The sequence below is a fragment of the Helianthus annuus genome, chromosome 3 (assembly GCF_002127325.2).
Source record: "Helianthus annuus cultivar XRQ/B chromosome 3, HanXRQr2.0-SUNRISE, whole genome shotgun sequence".
In the NCBI taxonomy this organism is placed as follows: domain Eukaryota; kingdom Viridiplantae; phylum Streptophyta; class Magnoliopsida; order Asterales; family Asteraceae; genus Helianthus; species Helianthus annuus.
In genome coordinates, this window is record NC_035435.2 from 138390568 (window position 1) to 138414608 (window position 24041).

Below are 24041 nucleotides of genomic sequence, written 5' to 3' on the forward strand. Positions count from 1 at the left end.
ATCTTGTTCAGGAGGTATTCTTTGAACTCTCTCACTCTCTCACACTAAAAAATCCCCCAAACACCACCACCGTATTTGGACCACCACCATCAACACCCTCATTATCACCGGAATCAAGCCTTAGGTCACCTAATATGAACATACAACAGACAATCTACCTCCGGTGTCGTACACCATCACCATCCACCCAACCACGGTCGTCCACTATCACCCTCCACCACATCCACAGTCAAAACCCATAGCCATCCACCCTCACCTGCAACCACCTACCGTCACCCATAACTCCAACCATCACTCTCACCTTCACCTTCACCGTCCACCCAACCATCACCATCCACCCAAAACGGGGTTTGGCTCAGATTAACCGATAATCAAAAGGCTGCAAAAGAGGGGTTGCAGGTTTAAAAAACCTACCCTCCGTCGTCCTTGCCGCGCCATCGTCATCAAAACCGGAGTTTTTTTTTCATCATCGCCAGATAAACAAAGATCAAAATCGCCACATCCAAACATATCAAACCCACAAAAGTCCACTGATCAAAATCACCAGATAAACAAAGAACACAGGCAAAAAATCAAAGAAACCCAACCAAAAAATCAAACCATCAAACCCACATAGTCCACAGAGTTCATCAGACCCACATAGTCACACAGAGTTCATCGGACAAAAAATCAAAGAAAGACATAGACAAATCCCAAAACATTATCATCTTCGTCCTCAAACATCGCTACCATCATCATTTTACCAACGTGAAAAACAACACCCCCTCTTTAGGAGTAACTCGGATCTGACTGCTGTAAGAAAAAAAAAATAGAAAAGTGAAGAAAGATTGGTGAAGGAGGTTTACCGAGGGTTCCATTTGCCGTCGACGGTCTGCCGCCGGCCCCATTCTTCCTCTCCGGTTCTCTCCCTCATTCCCGTTCTCTCCTCCCTTGATCTCTCTCACTCTCTTCAGCTTCTTTCTCCGCCACAAATAACCACGCCGCAGCCACCAGGGGGTGGGTGACGGTAAAAAGCGACACCGGTGACCGGCTCCGATCACCTGTAATCGGACAAGAGAGAGAGACAGAGTGTGTTGGAGAGAGAGTGGGTTACGGTGTCTGAGTGTGAGAAAGGTAGAAGGAGCTCCATGCGGGGGGGGGGGGGGGGTGACGGCAAAAAGCAACGTCGGAGCGCCGGTAACCGGCTCCGATCACTTGTAATCTGACAAGAGAGAGGCAGGGTGTGTTGTATAAAAATGAAGATCTTTTGAAATGGAGAATGTGTTGTATAAAAATGAAGTCAGGGGAAGTCAGGGGATTTATGAAGAGAGAGAACCACAATGTGAGAGGAGAGAGATTTTGAAAAGGTCAGGGGGATTTAATGAAGAGAGAGATAGATTGGACATTTGAAGAAAATGACCAAAATACCCTTTATTCTGATTGGTGGAGAGTGGTTCTCGCGGTTCTTACAACTAGGGGTGGTTTCTATTTTAGCGGCTCCCATATGATAAATAAGATTATATATTTATATAGATAAATAAACTAAAAATCTTAAGATCATGAATTAAGAAACAAGGTGATTTGAGATTGCGATTGATCCATGAGAAGCTCATAAATATACAATCTTATAGTTTCAAAAAAAAAATAATCTTATTGAAATTGAAAGTTGTTACATAGATGAAAAAATCCTTAATTTTAATGAAAAATGAATTTTAAGTTACCTGATTGGAACACTTTGAAACTTGAATAACCTAATTGGAACACTTTTAAAATTTAGTTATTATTCTACAAAGTTACCCCTAAAAAATTGTGTTACACTCATCCATGAGTTATGTGAAGCTTATTTATGGAAATTGTTGCAAATATATATAACAATATTTATGAAACTAAAATAACATCAATATTTTTAAATAAAAAGTAACATGTGAATTATCGTAGATAAATTGCAATAATATAATTTATATTAACTGTTTTTATCGTTAATTCTAATTCGGAATATTTTGTTATTCATGGCGAAAATCTTAAATATTTTTAGTATCCGAATAAAACAAATAAAAATATACATATGTTCATAATATGTATTATAATGGAGATATTTATATATAATATGAAAATTAGGAGAAGAGATTTGATGATATTTTTGAAAACGTTTATTATAATATAATAGGGATTAAGATAAGTCTAAGTGATATTTATAAATTAAATTAAATTAAAAAAATTGTAAGATTAAGGGGGCAAATGCATGTGGCATTATTTATAATCCTTTCTTAGTATTAGATGCCATGTGGTATTATTTACACTCTTTTATTAGTATTAGATAATCTCGATCAAAATACATCTTATGTTACATTTAGCAAATTTAATCAACGTTTTTAAACGTGCAAATGAGATTAACGTACTTCAAATCAAATTAACAGAATAATATAAAAAATTACTCATCTCTCCCCACCCAAGTCGCCATTGTAAGCCCTTCTACATCGACGAGTGTCTCGTTGTTACACAACTCCAGCGAAATCCTTCCAGCGGACTGGTCCATGTCGACCATGGGCGAGCTCAACATGCAACATTGAAGAAGGTCGTAGTATTTTGAGTTTTTACTGTAAGAAATCTGAAAATCTAGTTGTTGTACAACTCCAGTAAGGCTTCGTTCTCCTCCTCAACCGATGTGGGACTTACAGACCGATTCAATTCAAAAATCAATTGTCTGGTAGTTGTAGAAGGTAAATAATTGCTTTTTCATTAATTTAATCTAACTTTTATTAATTTCATCGATTTCCACGGATTCACTTAAAATCAGCTAGTTTTGCCGATCTTCGAACTTAATTTTTTTATAAACATGTTATTTTTATGCAAACATAGTTAATGTGTTTTGTTTTAATCAAATCACCTAACCTATTATAAAGGATTTATCACAATGTATACAACCTATTTGTCTGTCAATACGTACAAAGCAAAAAGCTACGGTCTTTCATAAATATTTCATTTAGGATAATATTGATCAAATTGACTGTCATTATTACATTTAAATATAACGTAATTAGTTCTAAAAATAACAACAAACTTTATCCAAGTTATAAAAAATAATATTATAAAAAACAATTTACTTTCTTGTTTTGTACAAAAAAATATCAGGCTTTTTTTTTGAACGACTAATTTCTTTCATCTCAAGTCGTCTATGGGACTTGAACCCAAGACCTTCCCCTTCCCAACCTAGGTATTTTAAAGATTTTGCCTTTATCAATGCCATGGACCACCACCCATGGTTGTAAAAATCCCGACTAGTCTCCGATTAGTCGCCGATTAATCAATAATCGGAGGTTCACTGATTAATGGCCGATTAATAGCTAGGAACTCAATGGTGGTCTTATTCTGGCCAAATTTTAGCTAGATGCCGACCAAATTTTGACCAAGCCATATAAATTCCTTCCAATTACTTAAAAAAATGGGTTAATGAGTGGTTAAAACATGCCTACTTTAAAAAACTACATATAAAAATGTGTGTGTACATGTAACTAAAAATTACATATAAAAATCTCAATCTGATTAATTTCGATTAATCCCTATTAATCTCGATTAATCGCTAGTCAGTACCCCACCGCCCGACTAGCGCCTAGCGATTCTTACAACACTGCCACCACCCTATTGGTACAATCCAGGCTAATTACTATATATTAAATTTGCTAAACTAGTAAAACATATATTAAAAAAAGTCAATAAAACTAATTTCATATATTAAAGTTACAGTTGTCTAATGCAAGTAAATTAAGAAAAATAAAATAAAATGATGACTTCTAACCTCTTGGTCAAAAAGAAAAATAAAATAAAATAAAAGATGACTTCTAACCTCTTGGTCAAAATAAGATGCAATAAAAGGTGATAAATCATTATTTAAAAAAAATGCAAAAGTACGGTATTTTAGACAATTTTAAAGACTACGTTAATACACCAAAATTATCTTTTACAAGCCTAGACACTTTATTAGTATATATAACAAAAATTAGATTGTATTATCTATTATAACAATAAAATACAAATTTATACAAAGTTCAACCTTTTTTTTGTTAATTTTTAAACTTTGATGGACAAATAGATAATACAACCAATAAGTCAAAATTCGTTCACCATTATTTGTACGGTATTTTTGACAAATTTAAAGACTATTTCTTTAATATACCAAAATTATCTTTTACAAGCTTATCAACTTTACGATATAACAAAACTAGATTTAGTGAATAAACAAAAAAATATATTAGTAATAAACTTATACAAAGTTAAACCTTTATTTTGTTAATTTTTAAACTTTGATGCCCCAAGAGTGCTCCTAGAGGTGTACAAATCGGTTTTTTTTTTAAAACCCGGTTTCGGCTATTAAACGAACCGGTATTTTTCATCCAAAATGAAAACCTGTTTTTTTAATAACCGGTTTCGGTTACTAACCGGTTTTTCAAGTCGAAAACAATAACCGGTGTAACCGGTTGGGATCGGTTTTTAACCGGTTCTTTTAAAACCGGTTTTTCATACCAAGAATCCTAACCGATCTATAACCGGCGGTTTGGTTATAAAACCGATTTGGTTATTAAAAAACCGGTTAAAAAAAACCGGTTTCGGTTCTAAAACCGGTTTTTTGTACACCTCTAAGTGCTCCGGATTGATTCTGTTGATCGTTCGGGAAAAAAAATCAAAATTCGATTACCATTAATTGTACCTATTCCATTTTTAGACAAAAAATAAATTAAAAAACAGAATAGAAAAAGACATGTTAAATAAAATCTTGTTAAAAGAAAATTTAAAAAAGCTTGATTTTTCCGCCATTAATTCCATAAGTATAAGTGCAAACGCATGTCAACTACCTCTTCAATCTTCATACTCACACCCCCATCATCCTCATCATCATCTGGGTTGATGGAGGGTATAATAAATTTATCAAATTTGCAGTTTTAATAATAAAGTTTTGTTTTTTAACATCAAGATTAATCTCCAAGAAAATGGTGATCATAACCCAAGATATGATCCAGCAGTTCCAGAATCTAATGGAAGCATGTCAGTGTTTCTTTTTCATAAACCCTAGTTTTTGTTTTTGATTTAGTTTTTTTTTTTTTTTCATTTTTTTAAAATATTTTGTTCATATCTGTTGTTGCAGCTGATGAGCCACTCAAGATCACATTTGAGGTTTGATTTCTATTGTCTTTATCTTAGATTTGTTGATCTGAACTTGAAAGATTAGATCCCCTTTTGATTTCCAGTTGATTTTCTTGATCTAAATCCATTAATTTCAAATCTGAAGTCAAATTTAAATGTTAAATTTGCTTGGGGTATATTCGGGACACCAAGTGTTTGATGTAATGTCTGCTTACCAGTTGTAGCTCGATTCGTTTCGTAATCATGGTGTTGAATGAGTGTTAATAGGGATATTAAATTGATTCTGCAGAACTTGCATCAAGGATATCCAACCGAGACTATGATCCGGTTTCTTAAAGCGCGAGACGGAAACATCTCCAAAGCACATAGCATGGTTATATCAAACTCATTCAGGTTGAAACTTGAAACCCATTATCGCATTAGATGACTGCTGATGCATCTTCTCTTTTCAGCTTGTTGATTGTCTAAAATGGAGAACTGAAAACGAGATCGACAAAATATTATCGGTGAGTTTTGTTCACAGGATTTTACTTGTTCTAATGTTGTTTTCATGGCTAACTTTCTGTTTATATGTGCAGAAACCTATAATTCCTGCAGAGTTTTATAGATCGGTGAGGGACTCGCAGCTTATCGGGATGTCGGGTTACACAAAAGATGTATGTCTACTATGTGTTTACATTGAGTCCATTATGTGAGTTCTAGATCTAAAGACATCAATGTGATCTCAACTGATTCTTTTGGTTACTATTTAGGGGCGACCGGTTATTGCTGTTGGTGTCGGGCTCAGCACATATGACAAAGCATCTGTAAGTAAAGTTTTTGGACTCAGTATTCTTGAATTTATGATGTGTGTTTGTTTTTAGTTTTCGGTTAAGTGATTACTAATCCGATTTTAGATTGATCATATGATATTTCTTGGTGTGTATATTATAGATTCATTACTATGTTCAATCGCACATCCAGATAAATGAATACAGAGACCGTGTAATATTGGTGAGTTCGAAGTTTGATAATAGTTGCAAGTTGCAACCACATAAATATAAGCCAACTCTCTTTTTTTTTTTTTTTTTTTTTTTTTATTCTAGCCATCTGCAACAAAAAAGTTCGAGCGACACATAAGCACATGTGTCAAAGTTCTTGATATGACTGGACTCAAACTATCGCATCTCAATCAAATCAAGGTAAGATTTTGTAGTCTATTGAACCGGTTTTATCGACTGAAGCAATCACTGTGAAAGTGATACATCTTAGTTTGAAATGTGTTGCAGTTATTGACAGTTATATCTAGCATTGATGACTTGAACTACCCAGAGAAAACCGACACTTATTATATTGTCAACGCCCCGTATGTTTTTTCAGCATGTTGGAAGGTTAGCCATTTCTCTTCACCATTGATAAAAGATTACGCGTTTTTTTTTCTGTACACCGTAACTTTTGAATCTTTGCAGGTTGTGAAACCTCTACTGCAAGAAAGAACAAGAAAAAAGGTTCAGGTGCTTTCAGGCTGCGGTAAAGATGACTTGTTGAAGGTAACACAGGGGGTGTTTGGTTTGAGGATACATGTTTGATCGTGTTTGCGTATTTAACTATGAATGAAGAGAGGGTATGTGTTTGATACCCGTAAATTATGGAATGTTTTAACAAGATCTACATTTATATGTTCTGGACAGATAATGGATTACGAATCTCTACCGCATTTTTGTAGAAGACAAGGGTCCGGATCATCACGTTATTCTAGAAACTCAACGGATGAAGATTGCTGTTTCTCACTGGACCACGGGTTTCACCGGCAGCTCTACAATTACATAAATCAGCAAGCTGCAGGCATTAAGCCTCGAGCCCCGCTCAAACAAGCATCATTTCATGTGGGTTTCCCTGAACCCAACCCTACCGGCTGTAAAATCGTCCAAACTATAGAGACCGAGTTCCATAAACTGGAGAACCAGAATCAGTTTACTGGTGAACAAAATGAAGTCAAGACCAATGGATATGAACATCAAAAGGAAACGAATGCGTAGAAGCTGATGCGCGCCTTACATATACGATAACTATTCAGATATTTTGTAAGTTTGATTTATAGTACTATAAACCTGTCGCGTTCGAAACAGGAAAATAGTCTTTTTGATATCAAAAGTATTGAACAATGCACAATAAAGTATCAACATTTACCATCTCCATTGCTTACTTCTGGAATGTATCGCTGCTATATACTTGTTTATATATATATTTTTAGAGATGTTCAACAAAACCCGTCATACAGATGTATTATGCGATTCTCGTAGTTCTTTACTCAAAATTAGTTTAGCGACCACATATATAACAAAATAACTATGCAGTTAATCTCGCCTATATTGGTTATCGGTCCCCTGATGAGATATTGCTGCAAATATCGGTACCGATATTATCGGCGATATTGGACCGATATATCACCCATTTTCCTGACATCAGTACCTTTTTTCTTAGTTTTACCATTCGTCTTTATTCGTCTTTTTTCTTATTGCTGCTATTAGTGTTTTAAGTCTTAATTGTTAGTGTTGAGAATATTAGTGTTTTATGTCTTAATCGGTCCCTACTTGCTACAATTGTTAGTGTTTTGCAAGTTGCAAAAGGTTAATTTGTTAATGGTATGAGAATATACTGAATTGTTAGTATTAGTTTGCTATATATTTCAGCATGATATTAAAATTACCGATATCCCATTGCGATAACCAATATCTGCCGCATTAACTGCATAGCAAAATAATAATGGTCCATGTTTATGGTTCAAAACTGAAGCTCTAATACACACAGATCAAGTAGGTTTATTCAAATTGCAAAAGACACAAGCAAGCAAAGGAATCAGGAACAAAACACCTGAGTCCTGATAGCATTTCATAAAACAAAATTACAAGATGCAATAAGCAATTAACCCAACTGTCTGTAGCAGTTATAGGCAACTGCAACCGAAACTGCAGCACCAATAAGAGCCAGAGCCGCATACACATCTTCTCTCTCCCACGTCTCGAGCCATGTTGGCATGGTGACAACTTTGTGTGGTGTAGGTGCACCTTTGTTACCGATACTGATAGAAATCTGATTCTTGATACCCTTTTTCTTTTCACCGTTAATCTTCGATTCCAGATTGAAATTCACTGCATTTTCAGGTGGGTTCGAAACCCGACAACAGGCGGAACCACCATTTGCCTGACAACAACTGCCATCCGCCACCGGCGATTCATCTTCTATGCTTCTTTCCATGTCATCACCGTTTGCCATAACCCTTTGTTCTTGAGCTTTCATTTGGTCTTCTTCTGATAACCCCATTTGCCCCCTAGAGAAAATAAACTCTTTTAACAATCATCGACGATTTTAATCAATAAAAAGATCGATCTGTCACTTGAAATGCATCAGTCTGTCTGTCTATCTATACCCAACTACAGAAAGTACAAAAAACACCAATCCAGATATGTATCGCTTCACATGGTCATCACATTTCTTTGTCTATTTACCCATGTTCATATGTATAGTACACAACTGAATGATTACTAATAAAATTGCTATCAGCCTAACTATAACTAATTGTAATCGTAACTCCAAAACACACTGAAACAGAACATAATTACCTCCAAAGGCGGTCTACAATTTCACCTTTCTCAATGTGTTGGTCAAACAACACGGGTACATCATCAGGCATAACATATCCATACCTGTAAAAAAGATTATAACCCATTACGTTTCAAAATGAGTACGTGCTCACACGGGTAAACAGATACTTTACCAATGACCCGTGACTTTCTGACAGTTACTCGACCCAAATATGATCACATTTCCAGCATACTTATGGCCACCAATATGCGAACACGGACGAACAAACACTTTACTTTGATACCCACGCAACTCTATCTCATCTTTAAATCTAGAAACGAGCGCAGGCCCACAAACGCCACATCGTTTATCCCTCGCACCATGAGCACACACAAATATATACGATCCACTAAGCGGCTCAGGACTTCCAGGAAGCCATTCACCATCTTTAACAAGAACTTCTTCCACAAATGTGTCAACATCAAAATGAGTCAACCTCCTGCACAACAACATCCAACCGTCAAAACCAATCATTAATCACACGTAACACGCGAGTTACGCGATGATAGTATACAACTAATCACCTGTATCTGATCATGTCTGGAAAGATTAACACATCTCCATTTGAAGTTTCAGTTCCATCATGTCCCTCACATATAGTCAACCGAGTCTTCAAACAACGTTTGACCAAATAATAATCAGTCATCCGTAAGCAAGAAACACATAATTAACATGTTCTAAAACCCTAGGAACCCTGAAAACCCTAAAATGCACAAATAACAAACCCTAGAAACAGACCTGCCGCTTCAATTCACTCTTTCTAGACGAAAGTGCAGCCGACAACAACCTCGGCAACCGATCAAACTCAGCGGCTTCGATACGAGGAGGCCACACTTGCGGTTTCTTGTAGCATAAGAACACGTGTCGTTGGTAGTATTTGACGGTTCCTACGAGTGGACTTTGTTTGAAGTCGGATCGAGAGAATCCGAAGTCTTCATCGCCGCCGTCGAAACCGCCGAGAAACCCTTCGTTCTGGAAGCTTCCAGAAGCGCTGCCGATCTGAGAACTGTCTCCTTCACCTAAGGAAGATGATGTTGATGCGTTCAGGAACGTTAGGGGCTCGTCTCTGTTACTTGCCATCAAGGTGTTCGATGAAATTCCCCAAAGAAAATGACTCCGTGTTTTATTATTATTTATGTTGTCTTCAGTCTTCACTAGTTCACTGTGATTTAAATATCTTGTTACATGTTTAAGTAGTAACGCCCCGAATGCGGCATCCTCATGTGATCTATATATGTGTGGGTGTTCGAGGGACAAAAGTGAAAGTGCACTAATTTTAATGTTATTTTGCTAATTTCATGAAAACAACGTTAAAAGAGGGGATGGTTAATCATGCATCATGTGGTGGCGTTGATAGCCGAAAGACAAGTGAGTACATACACTAATCGGCTTTTGTCTTAATTGATGAGTGTTATGTGTCTTATGTCCAAGGCTTGATACAAAACTACTATCGAGCCGGGGGTCTCACTGGAAGCAGTCTCTCTATTTTTCTATAGGGTAGAGGTAAGGCTGTCTACATCTTACCCTTCTCAGACCCTATGTTAGCGTTGCTATTGGTGGGATTCATGATGACGACGACGAAAACGACGACGACGACGACGATGATGATGATGATGATGTTGTTGTTGTTGTTTAACTATTATTTTAACCCAGTCACACATCACGGCGGCAGTGTTGAAACTTAAAGTAGTTCGAATTCATACTGTCAGAAAACAACCTGACTTGTTTCTGAATGAAATCACACATAAAAATAAACACGAAAACTTGTAATATTGGACCTGACTCATTACTGAGAAAAATTTACGTCGAAATGTAAACCATGTTTGATTTATACGAAAAGTACTTAAAAATAAGCACACAAGAAAATAGTGTTTTTAAGTTAAATAATGGTATCGCGCGTTGCGGCGACACCGAAACGTAAAGTAACTCGAACTTTTACCGATTACTGAAAACGTAGACCAACTATTATATTTTACCAAGTATATAAAAATAAGTGTGTAAAATTCGCGTGGGTCAGAATAACATTTACAAAACTTTTACAACGTTAACTGGGTGTAAGTGTCTATGCTAAAAGGTAAAGTAAAAAAGAAAAAAATAGCAAAAAAAAAAAAAAAAACATTTGATTGAATTTCGCTAGAGTACTTTTCCCTTTGTGAATTGTTATATTTATAAATTAGGGTTGTAAACGAACCGAACGAGCCCATGTTCGTGTTCATTTGTTAAGGAAATGCAGGTGTTCGCGAACATATGTCGAACAAAAGTTTATGTTTATGTTTGTTTGTTAAGAAATTTAAGTTGTTCGCGAATGGTCACGAACACAAATAAACACAAACGAACATAAGTTAAAGACAAGGGTTTACATTTTTACAATTTTTTAAATATAATTATAAACTAATGTTTATGGGTGAATAATATAAAACGTAAGAGGGATGGTGAAATATTAAAAAAAACATTAAAAACTTTTAACAAATTAATATAAACAAACGAATGTAAATGAGTGTACATGAACGGACATAAACGAACATATTACCGAACGTTCACAAACACATTCGCACGAACAAGACCTTTGTTTGTGTTCGTTCATTTAGTAAATCGAAGAAAAATATCTTGTACGTGTTCGTTCATTAACTAAACGAACGAACATAAACGAACTTCACGCCAAACGTTTCAGAAATTCAGTTCGTTTACAGCCCTAGTTTTAGTTTTAATGTATAAAAACATTTTTTTTTTGTTTCAATAATTGGAATAATTTTATAGTTCAATGATTGATTTTAAAGATTTATTGAACTTGAATGTTTTCTCTAAATAATGTTTGCCCGAAATCGGTTAAAACGCGATGACATTCTCATTGTTAGTTGTTTATACAGGATTATGACTCTTAAAACGAAAAGATTTAACATCGCGTATCGAAACTTATTATAATATGTAATATCATAATCTAATGATCCCGGAGTTGCGAAAAGTTTCAGTCATTTGGGTGTCGTTTTCGGGTTATTTAAGAAAATAAACTCAGATTTGGTTGGACATATATACTGTACAAACCAACCAACCACACATAAATACTATAGTTTAGACAGGCTTCTCGCCGGGCAAATATGAAGGCGACGAGCCAGCGTCGACTTGTGCTTTCTTCCTGTGAAATATGCCGCTGAGATTGCTGATGAGAACCTTCTTCATCTTCTGTCTCGGGGATGAAGTCTGCTTGTGATTTGGGGTTGACGGTAAAGACTGTGTTTGCTGCATTTGTGTTTCTTGAAGTATGAGTGCCACTGCTTCTGCAGCCTTCTTCTGTTCCCTCTCTCGCCACCTTTTCAGCTCGCCTTCTGCCGCTTTCTTGCATGTCTCCGCCGCCTCTGCACGCTTCATTGCCGTCTCTGTTGCCGCCTTTAAATCAAGAATCTCCTTTTGGGTTGCTTCTAGTTTCTCTGATTCAATCACTTTCCTACTCAACGCCTCAAATTCTTCTCGGGAAATCACGATTTTAGATCCTGATGATTCGGAAGATGATGCATGTGCAGCATCAGTTCGTTCGGAAATTACCTTTATTTCGGCTTTTTTGGCTTCATCGGCTTCCGTTAAAGCAATCTTAAGCTTACTTTCAGCTTCTTCCAAAGCAACCCTCATGGCTTCTGCTTCTTTCTTCAACTCTTCAGCTTTCTTCTTCATTTCTTCTGATTCCCGTTTTGCATTTTCATTCTCCGAAATCATCTGTTGAAAAGTCAACATCGTTTCATTAGAAGCATCCGGTAACTTTGAGTTCCGATTCCCCACAACAGATTCGGTTTCGGTTTCTTTCTCTTTCAATTCTTTGTGCTCTTTCCTAATGTTCTCAAGCTCAGTCTTTAAACATTCCAACAACTTCTTTAACCAACTTTCTTCTTCAAACACTTTCTGCAATGAATCTTTAGCACCGTCAAGCCCTAATGTCACAGTTTTCAAAGAATCAAGATCCAAAGCCCTCGCATTTTCCATTTCCCTTTGTAACCTTTCGGTTCCAAGATCTTTTGACTTTTCTGGGTTGACCTGTTCCCGTAAAGCAAGTAATTTCTTCGCAGATTCTTTGAGTGCAGCTTTATGTGCCAACTTTTGAACGTTTTTCTCCGCAAATGCCTTTTCTTGTTCTTGCTCATTAGTTTCTTGAACCGACATAATCTCCTTCGAATCATGTTGTTCTTTAATAGCTGTCTCATGATCATGACGGATTCTTCTTAACTCATGTTTGGCAGCATCGAGTTCTGTAAACACAGCAGCATACTGTTGTTTGGTGTTTTCCAAATCTTGTTTTAATCCGTCATTAATGTTTGTTACTCCGCTTTCAAATTGCTTTGCTTGATTCATTGCGGCCTTCATTGCCGCCTCTTTTGCTTTGTTAGTAACCTCGAGCTGTTCTGTCAGATCATCGACTGTTCTTTTAGCCTGTTCGAGCTCAGTTAGTGCACCGGTTTTTGTAGTTTCGGCACTCTTTAACTGTTCCTTTAACTTGTAGATCTCTTTTTGTGCTAAATGGAACTTCGTTTCCTTCAACACCCTCTACGTTCATAAACAAAAAATTGTTACAGAAATTAGCCGTATTTTTGAATAATAAAACAGGCTAAATAGTGTTCGGATCACATGCCCCCTAATTACAAAATAATAAAAAATAGAAAAAAACTACTGCTTACATCAGCAGAACGAGCCTTTGTTTTCTTGATGGTGATTCTTTCACCTGAAAAAGCACCTTCACCGAAAAGAGTTACGGCATCCTTGACAGATCGGATTGGTGAACTAGTGTCAATCTCTCCAACCTCCACTTTTGGAGAATCGGTTTTGTTTTGACGGCCTTGCGCGGCCATACTGTTTATCAATTGAAACGAGAACAACAATACATTTACATTGAAATAAAATTGGAAAAAAATACTAAAACATATGCAGTAGCTACAAATCTTTCAAAAATCATCTTTATCACCTTTTTAAGGTCTTTCGCAGCCATACCTTTATTTTGTTTTTTTTCTTTTTCAGAATATGCAGTTATGAATATGTATAATTTTCACGAACCATCTTTATCATGTTTAGAAGTTTAATGTAAACTTGCAAATTTGAAATTTTTTAAACCGGTTCAAACTTCAAACCACCAAATCGAACCCTTTTTCGAAACTGTATTAGCCATCAAGCCTAGAATTTCTGTTAAGACCGGCAAACCAAACAAAGACCGCCCCGTGTGTTTATACGTCTTAGCAAACATCTAAGTAAGAATAATAGGCAGCAAAAACTAATATTTTCACCAATGGGGCCCACACAATGTAAACAAAATACTAGGATGTTTATGCTAGTCCTATGTTAATAAAACATAACTGAATATTGACATCAGTTTTGCCTTGTAACTTAAATACATTCATTCATTCCTCTCATTAATACAAAAAAGAAACTGTAAATCATCAACAATTTGTGTTTTTCAAGCCAATATTCAAACAATTTAACCAGATACATACGATGTAGACACAGAAAACAGCCATGGGAAAACCATACCTGATTAATTAGGAATAATCTTCAGTCAAATCAGCTGTTAATGACAATCAAGCAAGCTCAAGCACCCTGAAAATTAAAAAAAAAAAAAAAAAACATATTAGCAAGTGTACATGTTCAAAAAAAATACTTTAAAAAAAGTAAACATTATTACATAAAAGAAACCAGCCACATGAACTTTAAAAACTTTAAGAAAGACTTTTTAATAAATCATCATAAAAAAACAAAAACTTGAAAACCCTGAAAGCAAACAGAAAGATGATATAATTATATGAACCCTAGGAAGGAGTGTGACTGATGATGAAATACGAGTTTCAAGAAGTCTTTAATGTTAAATAAATGCAAACACTGTCATGATCAATAACCATTGTTCAGTCATCAACTTATTATATATGAAAAAAAAAAAACCTTTTTGATTCCAAATTAAAATAAACCCCACCAGCATATGATAACGCAAGATTGCAGCAAATGGCTACAATATTGTTCGAAACCGATTGTGCAGTGATAAATAATAAAAAAGATGATATTTTTAATCACCCAATGACGAGAAAATGCATAGGGGTGGAGAGATTACCGACGAAAAATCAAGGGTTTGGTAGCAGGGGAAAATGTGTGTGAATTTTCGAATAAATAGTGAGAGTGGAAAGTGGAAAATGAAAACAGAAATTTATCAAGTCAGAGTGAGAGAGCGAAATCAGGTTGAATCAATAGGAGGATAATGACAGAAGGGTTGTACCATATGCATTATTCATTGTACAGTGGAGCTTAGGTCTTTTTGAGGTTTGCCTAGGCATTTGTTCATTATTATTCGTACTACAAGGCAGTCACCGACGAGACTATTTTTGAATTATGGTATTTTTTTGGTTCCCAATGTTTCAATACTTCCAAAATTTTATTCTCATATTCCTAAGACCATTGGGTATGGGGGAGGATAGTCTCCAAAGGACTATCCTCCACATAAACGCCACGTAGGCAAAGGAGAAGGATCTTCCCCTTGGAGACTATCCAAGGGTGTGGGGATGCTCCTCCTTCATATTTTTTATTATTATTATTTATTTGATTTAATTAATTAATGAAAACAAAGTAAATAAAAATAAAAAAAGTTACATTTAAATAAAACCTAAAAAAAATAACCTAAAGTTACATTAAATAAAACCTAAAAAAAACCTAAAGTTACATTTAAATTAAAAAAAACACATTTAAAAAAACCTAAAGTTACATTTAAATTAAAACTACACTCCCCCACTCCATTTTTTCCTAATTTTGTCCTTCATCATTTGTAAAATAGGACGGTCTTCCGGTGGATAGGAGCTAAGGTCGGTGGTCATTATTTTCCATTCCTCTAACTCCTGCGCTTCTTGTTGCTTTTTTAGCTTCTCCTCGGCTAGTTTTTTTTTAATATTTACCTTCTCGGTTTGCCTGTCGTTAAAGATTTCCTTGAATGATTTTAACTCCGCCATAACACCTTCCAACCTCGAACCACCACCACTTCCTGATGCGGCTTGTTTCCTTTTTTCAGCCGCTATTTTTTTACTTTTGTCCCTTCCTGGGGGACGTTCTCCATCTTCAATCGGCTCCTCCTCATAGTCGGGCTCGTCGTTGATATTTATTTGGCAACGACCGGTTGATCCTCCAACGCTATAACTTCCTGACTCGGAAGTTTTAGACCGTTTCGCTGCTCGTTTCGCTTGTGCAACCTCATTTTGACATCCCTTCCATTTTGGGTGATCCTTTACAACTAGCCAAGCACGGACATGTGGGAAAGAAGCTTTGTTCTCATTTTCGTATAAACGCACCGCTTCATTGAAAACATTTTCGTGGTTCCACCCACTCGGTTTGTTGGCGCGCGTTGTGTTATAAAACCCACAAAAGCGGTTGATCAACGTATTCATCTTGCGCCACTTCGAGCTGATAGAATCAATGGTTCTGTACTCGCCTTGTTCCATAAGCCCGTGGAATGTATCAAGGGCTTCTTGCCAAAACGAATCGCTTAGTTGATTGTTACCTACAAGTTAGTAACAATAATAATAATATTTTGTAAGAAAAATATAGTGTACAAATAAATATTTAACAAACAACAATAAAAATATACATATAATATTTAATAATAACAATAAAAATATAATGTACAAATAATATTTAATAACAATAATAATATAAGAATAATAATATTTTACCGACTATAGGAGACGTTCCAGAGTTAATAAATGCTTTCGCCAACGCCTCTTCCTCAATTTTTGTCCATTGTTGCATTTGTTTGCCCGGTGCGTCTTCCTTTTTACCCTTTCCCTTTTTATTTTTCTTTTTTGAAGGTTCAGGTTGTGTTTCTGGCACAACCTCTATCTCATCATCTTGTTCCTCGATTTGTGTTTGAGGTGCTTGTGGCATGTTGGGTTGTTGCATTTGATATGGGTTGAACGACATGTTGGGTTGTTGCATTTGATATGGGTTGAACGACATGTTGGGTTGCATTTGCATTGGGTTGAACGGGTATTGGTTGAAAGCGTTTGACATTTGTTGGTAACCCGCAAAAGCGTTGTCCATTACGGGTGTGTAGCCGGATGACGAAAATGGGTGTGAACTTGAGTTGAGATTATTTGGGTTGTAGGGATCCATAATTTTTTTAAAGGTTGAGAGAGGTTTTTTTTATAAAAATGAGAGAAAAGTGGGAGTAGTTTGGTAAAAAAAAGTGGGGTGAAAAGGGGTTGAATTTATAGTGGTGGGGTAATTTTTTTTTTTTTTTTAAAATGTTGCAAGTTACCGTTTGAAGGGCCCACCACATTCAAAATTGCCGGCCCGTCTCCAACGTCCAAATATGGACGGAAATGCCATGCCGGGCCCCAAGGGGGCAGTGTTTGACGGACCTAAAGGGGTGGGACGGCCCACTGCCGTTCCCCACACCCAATGGTCTAAGAGTATGTGTAGTGATTTAGCCAAATAATACCCCTACTGTAAGGACCTTCAAAAATGTCCCTAAATAACCCATAAATGCAAACTCGGACCCCTGAAACCTTAGTGTACATGAAAAATCAAGAAAATCAAGAAAACTGGGTTTCAGGCAGGCCGCGTAAGGGTTAAGCATGTCCTTACGCGGGCCGCGTCAACTTGAAATTCATCCGGATAAGTATCCAGGCCACGTATAACCCATCTGTCAACCCTAAACCCATGACCCATGCAGCCTATACGTAGACTAGGCGGCCACGCGGGCCGCGTAAGATTTAACTAATGGTTTACGCGGGCCGTGTAAAACCCAAATTCAGGCTATAAATAGCCCAGCTCAGGAGCTTTCATTCTGTTGTCGAAACATTTTCAATTATAAACGAATTCTCACTGTTAAAGCTATAATTTCATAATAGCGAGGTGCTGCTACGATACCGGGTATTAACTCGATCGCTATTACGATTCAACATCCGATGGATTGAAACTATCCAACGAATGTTTAAGTGCTGCTCAAATTGAGTTTATACTTTGTCATTCGTCGTTAATTCGATGGATGTTTAAGTATCGCACTTTGTCATTTGTTGTGAAGGTTTAATCTCGTGAATTGTCGTAAATGTTGTATTAGTTACTAACCCAATTCGTGTGCATTATTATTTAAATTAGGTTAAACAGGCTAATCAGTAGATTAAACTCCGTCCGTATAAATCTGCAAGGTGAGTCATTCTCTTTTTTTTCAAATTATTCCCAAAACTATATTTATTTCAAAGTTATAATTATAGGGATTAAGTCTTTGTAATCACAAAGTTACAGCCGGTATGTGGGGTTTTGTATACATTACTTGATAACCGTCACTATTGGACAACGGGTTAGCCAAGGGGTGATATGACCATAGTCACAGACACCAATTGGACAACGAGATAGCCACTAGGTGGTCGAGTGACAATACCGTGGGTATATGGTTGATAAACAGAAACATTGTAATCGCTCTTAATACTGTAAAATTATAACAAAATGTCGTTTTAACAAAAAGAATGATTCAATCAGTATTTCCCGCTGACAAAACCTTTTTCAAACATGTTTCAGGTGATCTGTTGTGATCCAAGAAAAGTGACGTGAAGCACTACAAGCTTAAGGAAGTGGCTCAATATAAATAAATAAAGAAACATGTTTGTGAAATAAAGATTTCCCAGTGAAATCACTTTATTGTAAATTACATGGTTTTATCCCTAAATTATGTAATAAAGTAAACGGGCATTTTTAGTATTAAAAGATCCTGTATTAAAGACTTCCGTTGTCGCCTAAATTAAATACCACGGGGTTCCTGTCCCGCGGCTCTTGACCCGGTCAAACCGGGTCTAGGGCCGTGACAGGAAAATGTGGTATCAGAGCCACTAATTTAAGCCTATTAAAGTATTTGGGGAATACTTAAAATTTATGATTGCCATTCTGTGATTATGTGTTTTATTAACTGACTATGTTTTAGTTACAGTATGGGTAAACAAAAACTTTCAGCTATCTATCATAAATTAGATACTTCACCTAAAGAAAAAGGAACTTCCTCAAAATACCCAGCAGATATGGAGGAAGGAATATTTGTCCGTAAGGCACAGTTTGAAAAGTCACTTTCTCCCAATAAAAGAAGTTTAATTATTAGGAAAAGTCAGGAGAAAGGAAAGAAATCACAACCAAAGGAAGTGAGGTTTAATCCGGAAACCCAGGAAATAGGCAATAATCCACCTTGGGAAGACAAATTAGATGAAAAATGGGTAGATCTTTATATGTTAGCAACAGTAGCAGCAAATACCAACCTTTAAAACTATCAGGACCCTGAATCAGTATTAGCACCTATATTACCTACAAGCCAGAAGCTCTAAAGAAAAGTTATCCCGTAAATAAATAAATCACGATAAACCCTAGTGTGTTTTAAATTTCAGTTGTCCTTTGTATTAAATTAATCACCCGGTATGCAATAATACTTAAATGTTTATTTGGGAAATTTTGTTATAAAATTTTTAACTTAGCATTTGGTGTATATGCTAAACAGCATGAATGAGTTATCTGAAGCCCTTCAGAATCTCAATCTCTATCCTGTACCAATAGAAGTTTCCAACGACTTCACTGGTTACATTGCTGATTTGGAGGAACCTATGGAATTTCAAGCTCCACCTCTGGAGAAAGCAAAGCCTAAGAAAAGAAGAAGATATGTAGGATGGAGGAAAGTGCGCAGGAGGAAACCAGCAACTAGGAAAATTCCCAAAATAGAAAATCCTATGGATAAAAGAAAAGGGATCGAGATCGGAGAGAGTTCTAGGCCAGCAGAGATAGAAATCGGGGAAAATGTTAGGCAAACAAAAATAAAAATCGGGGAAAGTTCTAAGCAAAGTGAAGAATTTCCATTCCAGGAGGAATTAGATCTTCTACTGGCAAGCTGTGATATCACTAGACCTATCACCAACAATCTCTACCCTTATCCTGCTAAAACCCAACTTCCAATGAACTTGGAACCAACTATTCTAGACCCTCTAATCCATACCCAGCCTTTAGGAGAAATGGACGAATGGTGGACTAACGACTGGCAGTTTCAAAACCTTCTTAATAATCCTTATACCTTTTTCCCACAGTTCGACCCAGAACCTATACCAAACCCACCGATGAGTAATGAGAACCTAGCCGAACTCCGCCATTTTGGCGAGGAGCTGATAGGTACAGGGAATAGGATCCGGGAAATGGGAGAACAAATCTCCTGGAAATACGACGAGAGGGAATGTCGTTACTAAATTACCACCTAACAGGGATAGCATGAGGTGGTGTGGTGATAGTGTATAATAATAATAATAATAATAATAATAATAATAATAATAATAATAATAATAATAATAATAATAATAATAATAATAATAACAATCTTGTAAAATGGAAATAAAACGTTATAAGATAACAAGTGTGTACGGATGCCTAATATAATCTATAGAAAATGGAAATCGAGAAATCGACAACTTTGGCTATACGTGTGTTGTAAAAATTTATGTGCTTACGTGCAATTGTTTTGTTTAATTATCGATTATTTGACACTAATAATTTACACCTATAATAATTACCAGATGGAAAACGCTGGTAATAAACCAGTTAATGAAGTAAATCAATCTGAGCAAAATCAGGAAAATCAATTTATGACTAGACAAGATATCGAGAATATCGTTGCTCAAGGGATAGCCAATGCTATTCCAGCAATTCTGGCTGCTGCCCAGAAACCTGCTGAACCTCAACAAATCATTCCTAGTAAACGTACTCAAGAAGATAACTTCAGTAACAGCATAAACGGAGGCGGCAATCATGATAATCACGACAATGATCCACGGCAGGCCCCACTCCTTAAGAAAATGAAAGCTGCAACGCCTGGTTGCACTTACAAAGAATTTCTTGCTTGTAAACCAGCTGAATTTGCAGGCAATGAATGGGCGACTGCAACACTGCGTTGGTTGGAGAAAACCGAAGCAGTAATTATGATAAGCAAATGTGCTGAAGATGACAAGGTTATGTATGCGTCACATCTTTTCAAAGAAGGGGCACTAGAGTGGTGGAATACGGTACTTCAAGCTAAAGGAAGAAATATGGCCTACGCCATGAATTGGGAATAATTTAAGCAGTTAATGGAAAGAAAATTCTGTTCTGAATATGAAAAGGAACAAATGGCAAATAAATTCCTAACCCATAGAATGGGGGTGTAGATTGTCGAGGATATACATCGACCTTCTTCGAATATGCTAGAGTGGTACCAACACTGGCTTTGCCAGAACCGGTACTCATTTCTCGTTATATTTGGGGATTAATTGGCGAAATCCGTAATATCGTTAAAGCTGTGAGACCTCGCACTATTGACGATGCGGTAGAATTAGCTAACACCCTAACTGATGAGCTGGTACGCACAAGAGAAGAAAATCGGAAGAAGGAGTTGGCTCAGGAAATTTCCCAAGGATTTCGTATGGGTAATAATAATAACAAGTTTAAGAAAAAGAGGAACCGGGCAATCTTCCACTCCGCCTTTCTGCAGGAATTGCAGAAAGAAACATTTTGGAAAATGTAATGAAGCCTGCAACTTTTGCAAAGTTGTAGGACATCGTGAGGAAGATTGTAGAAAGAAAACCAGAATCTGTTATAACTGTGGAGAAGCTGGGCATTTCAAAACTGAATGTCCCAAATTGGTCAAACCAGCAGACAACAAAGTCAAGACAACTGATGGAACTGCTAAAAAGAATGCGAGAGCATTCCAGCTGAGTACACAAGAAGCAGAACTTATTCCCGATGTGATCACTGGTATGTTCCTGGTTCACAACGTGTATGCAAAAGTATTATTTGACTCTGGTGCAAACCAAAGTGTTATCAATACTTCATTCTGCCAAGTTCTTAATTTACCCTTAACCAATCTTAGGCAGATTTTTACAGTCGAAACGGCAGATGGAAATTCTGTTAACATAGATAAAGTTTTGCAAGAAGGGAAGATAGAACTTTTAGGCCATAAATTTTCTGCAAACCTGTTACCTATGAAATTAGCCAGATTCGATGTCGTGTTAGGAATGGATTGGTTAGTAGCCAACCATGCTCGAATCCTTTGTGATAAGAATTCTGTAGAAATTCGTACCCCCACATGAGAAGTTAATTACAGGAGATAGACATCGAAAGCCACTGAAATTCATTTCAGTAATGAAGTTGGCTAGTTATTCAAGAAAACAAGGAATGGTGTATATGATTTCCGTAATCATTAACACTAAGAGTAAGGAACTTCAGGAAATCCCAGTAGTCTCAGAATACCTCGATGTATTCCCAGAAGAACTACCTGGATTACCACCCAACAGGGAAGTAGAATTTAGGATTCATCTAATTCCTGGAACTACACCGATAGCCAAGACACCTTATCGATTAGCACCCACAGAAATGCTAGAATTGAAAAAGCAGTTAGATGAATTGCTAAGTAAAAGATTCATACAACCTAGTTCATCCCCATGGGGAGCACCAGTGTTGTTTGTGAAAAAGAAAGATGGATCGATGAGAATGTGTATCGACTATAGGGAACTGAATAAGGTTACAATTAAGAATCGATATCCATTACCTAGGATCGATGATCTTTTTGATCAACTCCAAGGAGCTAGATATTTCTCTAAGATTGAATTACGCTCCGGATATCACCAATTGAAAGTACAAGAAGAAGACATACCTAAAACTGCTTTCAGAACTAGGTATGGTCATTACGAGTTTACAGTTATGCCCTTCGGACTAACGAATGCACCTGCAGCATTCATGGACATGATGAATAGAATCTGTAAACCATACTTGGATAAATTCGTAATTGTCTTCATTGACGATATACTTATTTATTCCAAAAGTCAGGATGAGCATTGTAAGCACCTGCATGCACTTTTAACATTATTAAGAAAGGAAAAGCTTTACGTCAAATTCTCAAAGTGCGAATTTTGGCTGCAAGAAGTGTAATTTTTAGGTCATATGGTGAATCACGAAGGTATTCACGTAGATCCTTCTAAAATATAAGCAATCACCAAATGGAAAGTCCCGCAATCAGCCTTGGAAGTTAGAAGCTTTTTAGGATTAGCAGGATATTACAGGAGATTCATTAAAGATTTTTCTAAAATAGCTGTACCATTAACTAAGCTAACCTGTAAAGCAGTTAAGTTTGAATGGGGACTCAGGCAAGAAGAGGCTTTTAAGATTCTGAAGCAAAAACTAACAAATGCTCCAATTTTAGCCCTTCCACAAGGAACGAAAGATTTTGAAGTTTATTGTGATGCTTCTAAGCTAGGATTAGGATGTGTATTAATGCAACGCAAAAAGGTAATTGTGTATGCATCAAGGCAATTGAAAAAGCACGAAGAAAATTATATGACACATGATTTAGAATTAGGATCAATAATTTTTGCTCATAAGATTTGGAGGCATTATCTGTACGGAAGTAAATTTACTGTCTATACGGATCATAAAAGTTTAAGGTACATATTTGGGCAAAAAGAATTGAACATGAGGCAAAGAAGATGGATGGAAATCCTAAGTGACTACGACTGTGATATTCAATATCACGAAGGGAAGGCAAACGTAGTAGCAGATGCCTTAAGTCGTAAGTATCATGAGAAGCAACGACGAATTCGTACTCTTAGGTTAAATCTACAATTAGATTTAATGGAACAATTGAAGAAAGTTCAAGAAACAGCAATCAAAGACGATACTGAAGGAATGAAAGGATATATAAAGGAACTACAAGGAAAGGATGGAATTTGGAAATTCCATAAGAAAAGAATTTGGGTACCTAAGCAAGGAGAATTAAGAGACAAGATTTTAGAAGAAGCTCATAAATCTAGGTATACCATGCACCCAGGAAACAATAAGATGTATCAAGATTTAAGAAACAATTTCTGGTGGATAGGTATGAAAAAGGACATAGCTAGATATGTTTCTAAGTGTCTAACTTGTTCACAAGTTAAAGCAGAACATCAGAAACCTTCAGGACTACTACAACAATTAGAAATACCTGTATGGAAATGGGAACTCATAACAATGGATTTTGTTACTAAGTTACCCAAAACCAGAAAAGGTAATGATGCGATTTGGGTAATTGTAGATCAATTAGCCAAATCAACTCATTTTCTACCCATGAAGGAAACCTTTAGCATGGAGAAATTAGCCAAGTTGTATGTAGACGAAGTAGTATCCTTACATGGAGTACCACTCTCCATTGTATCGGATAGAGATAGTCGTTTCACTTCCCATTTCTGGACTAGTTTTCAGGAAGCAATGGGAACCCGACTAAATTTAAGTACTGCATATCATCCACAAACAGACGGACAAAGTGA

The 24041-nt window shown here is 36.4% G+C and overlaps 4 protein-coding genes across 4 annotated transcripts; 1 reads left to right on the forward strand and 3 right to left on the reverse strand.

Moving 5' to 3' along the window:
• Window positions 1–4823: 4823 nt before the first annotated feature.
• Window positions 4824–7302, forward strand: LOC110929980 (SEC14 cytosolic factor). Its single transcript, XM_022173177.2, has 11 exons — window positions 4824–5019; window positions 5120–5148; window positions 5408–5491; window positions 5571–5624; window positions 5697–5774; window positions 5871–5924; window positions 6052–6111; window positions 6204–6299; window positions 6387–6488; window positions 6567–6647; window positions 6789–7302. The coding sequence occupies exons 1-11, from the start codon at window positions 4965–4967 to the stop codon at window positions 7134–7136; spliced, it is 1041 nt and encodes a 346-aa protein (XP_022028869.1). The 5' UTR covers window positions 4824–4964; the 3' UTR covers window positions 7137–7302.
• A 556-nt stretch (window positions 7303–7858) lies between these two features.
• On the reverse strand, window positions 7859–9914 carry LOC110929979. Its single transcript, XM_022173176.2, has 5 exons — window positions 9481–9914; window positions 9267–9352; window positions 8876–9181; window positions 8721–8804; window positions 7859–8428 (listed from the first exon to the last, which is right to left on the reverse strand). The coding sequence occupies exons 1-5, from the start codon at window positions 9820–9822 to the stop codon at window positions 8023–8025; spliced, it is 1224 nt and encodes a 407-aa protein (XP_022028868.1). The 5' UTR covers window positions 9823–9914; the 3' UTR covers window positions 7859–8022.
• Window positions 9915–11634: 1720 nt separating this feature from the next.
• LOC110929978 (WEB family protein At5g55860) lies at window positions 11635–14991 on the reverse strand. The gene is made up of 4 exons (XM_022173175.2): window positions 14819–14991; window positions 14248–14313; window positions 13404–13575; window positions 11635–13272 (listed from the first exon to the last, which is right to left on the reverse strand). The coding sequence occupies exons 3-4, from the start codon at window positions 13572–13574 to the stop codon at window positions 11812–11814; spliced, it is 1632 nt and encodes a 543-aa protein (XP_022028867.1). The 5' UTR covers window position 13575; window positions 14248–14313; window positions 14819–14991; the 3' UTR covers window positions 11635–11811.
• Window positions 14992–15476: 485 nt separating this feature from the next.
• LOC110928082 lies at window positions 15477–16788 on the reverse strand. The gene is made up of 2 exons (XM_022171298.2): window positions 16422–16788; window positions 15477–16249 (listed from the first exon to the last, which is right to left on the reverse strand). Exons 1-2 carry the CDS (start codon window positions 16786–16788, stop codon window positions 15477–15479), a joined length of 1140 nt encoding a protein of 379 aa, XP_022026990.2.
• Between the last annotated feature and the right edge of the window lie 7253 nt (window positions 16789–24041).

Bases quoted from the DNA above. Each gene is read 5' to 3' on its own strand.
- LOC110929979 (XM_022173176.2), bottom strand. From the start codon at position 9,822: ATGGCAAGTAACAGAGACGAGCCCCTAACGTTCCTGAACGCATCAACA. The intron at 9,353-9,480 runs GTCTGTTTCTAG...CGTTGTTTGAAG, and splicing joins AGAGTGAATTGAAGCGGCAG to ACTCGGTTGACTATATGTGA. The intron at 8,429-8,720 runs GTAATTATGTTC...TATTTTCTCTAG, and splicing joins ATTGTAGACCGCCTTTGGAG to GGGGCAAATGGGGTTATCAG.
- LOC110928082 (XM_022171298.2), bottom strand. From the start codon at position 16,788: ATGGACAACGCTTTTGCGGGTTACCAACAAATGTCAAACGCTTTCAAC. The intron at 16,250-16,421 runs GTAAAATATTAT...ACTAACTTGTAG, and splicing joins TGGAACGTCTCCTATAGTCG to GTAACAATCAACTAAGCGAT.
- LOC110929980 (XM_022173177.2), top strand. From the start codon at position 4,965: ATGGTGATCATAACCCAAGATATGATCCAGCAGTTCCAGAATCTAATG. The intron at 5,492-5,570 runs GTTATATCAAAC...TTCTCTTTTCAG, and splicing joins TCTCCAAAGCACATAGCATG to CTTGTTGATTGTCTAAAATG. The intron at 5,925-6,051 runs GTAAGTAAAGTT...TGTATATTATAG, and splicing joins GCACATATGACAAAGCATCT to ATTCATTACTATGTTCAATC.
- LOC110929978 (XM_022173175.2), bottom strand. From the start codon at position 13,574: ATGGCCGCGCAAGGCCGTCAAAACAAAACCGATTCTCCAAAAGTGGAG. The intron at 13,273-13,403 runs GTAAGCAGTAGT...TTATGAACGTAG, and splicing joins CAAAGGCTCGTTCTGCTGAT to AGGGTGTTGAAGGAAACGAA.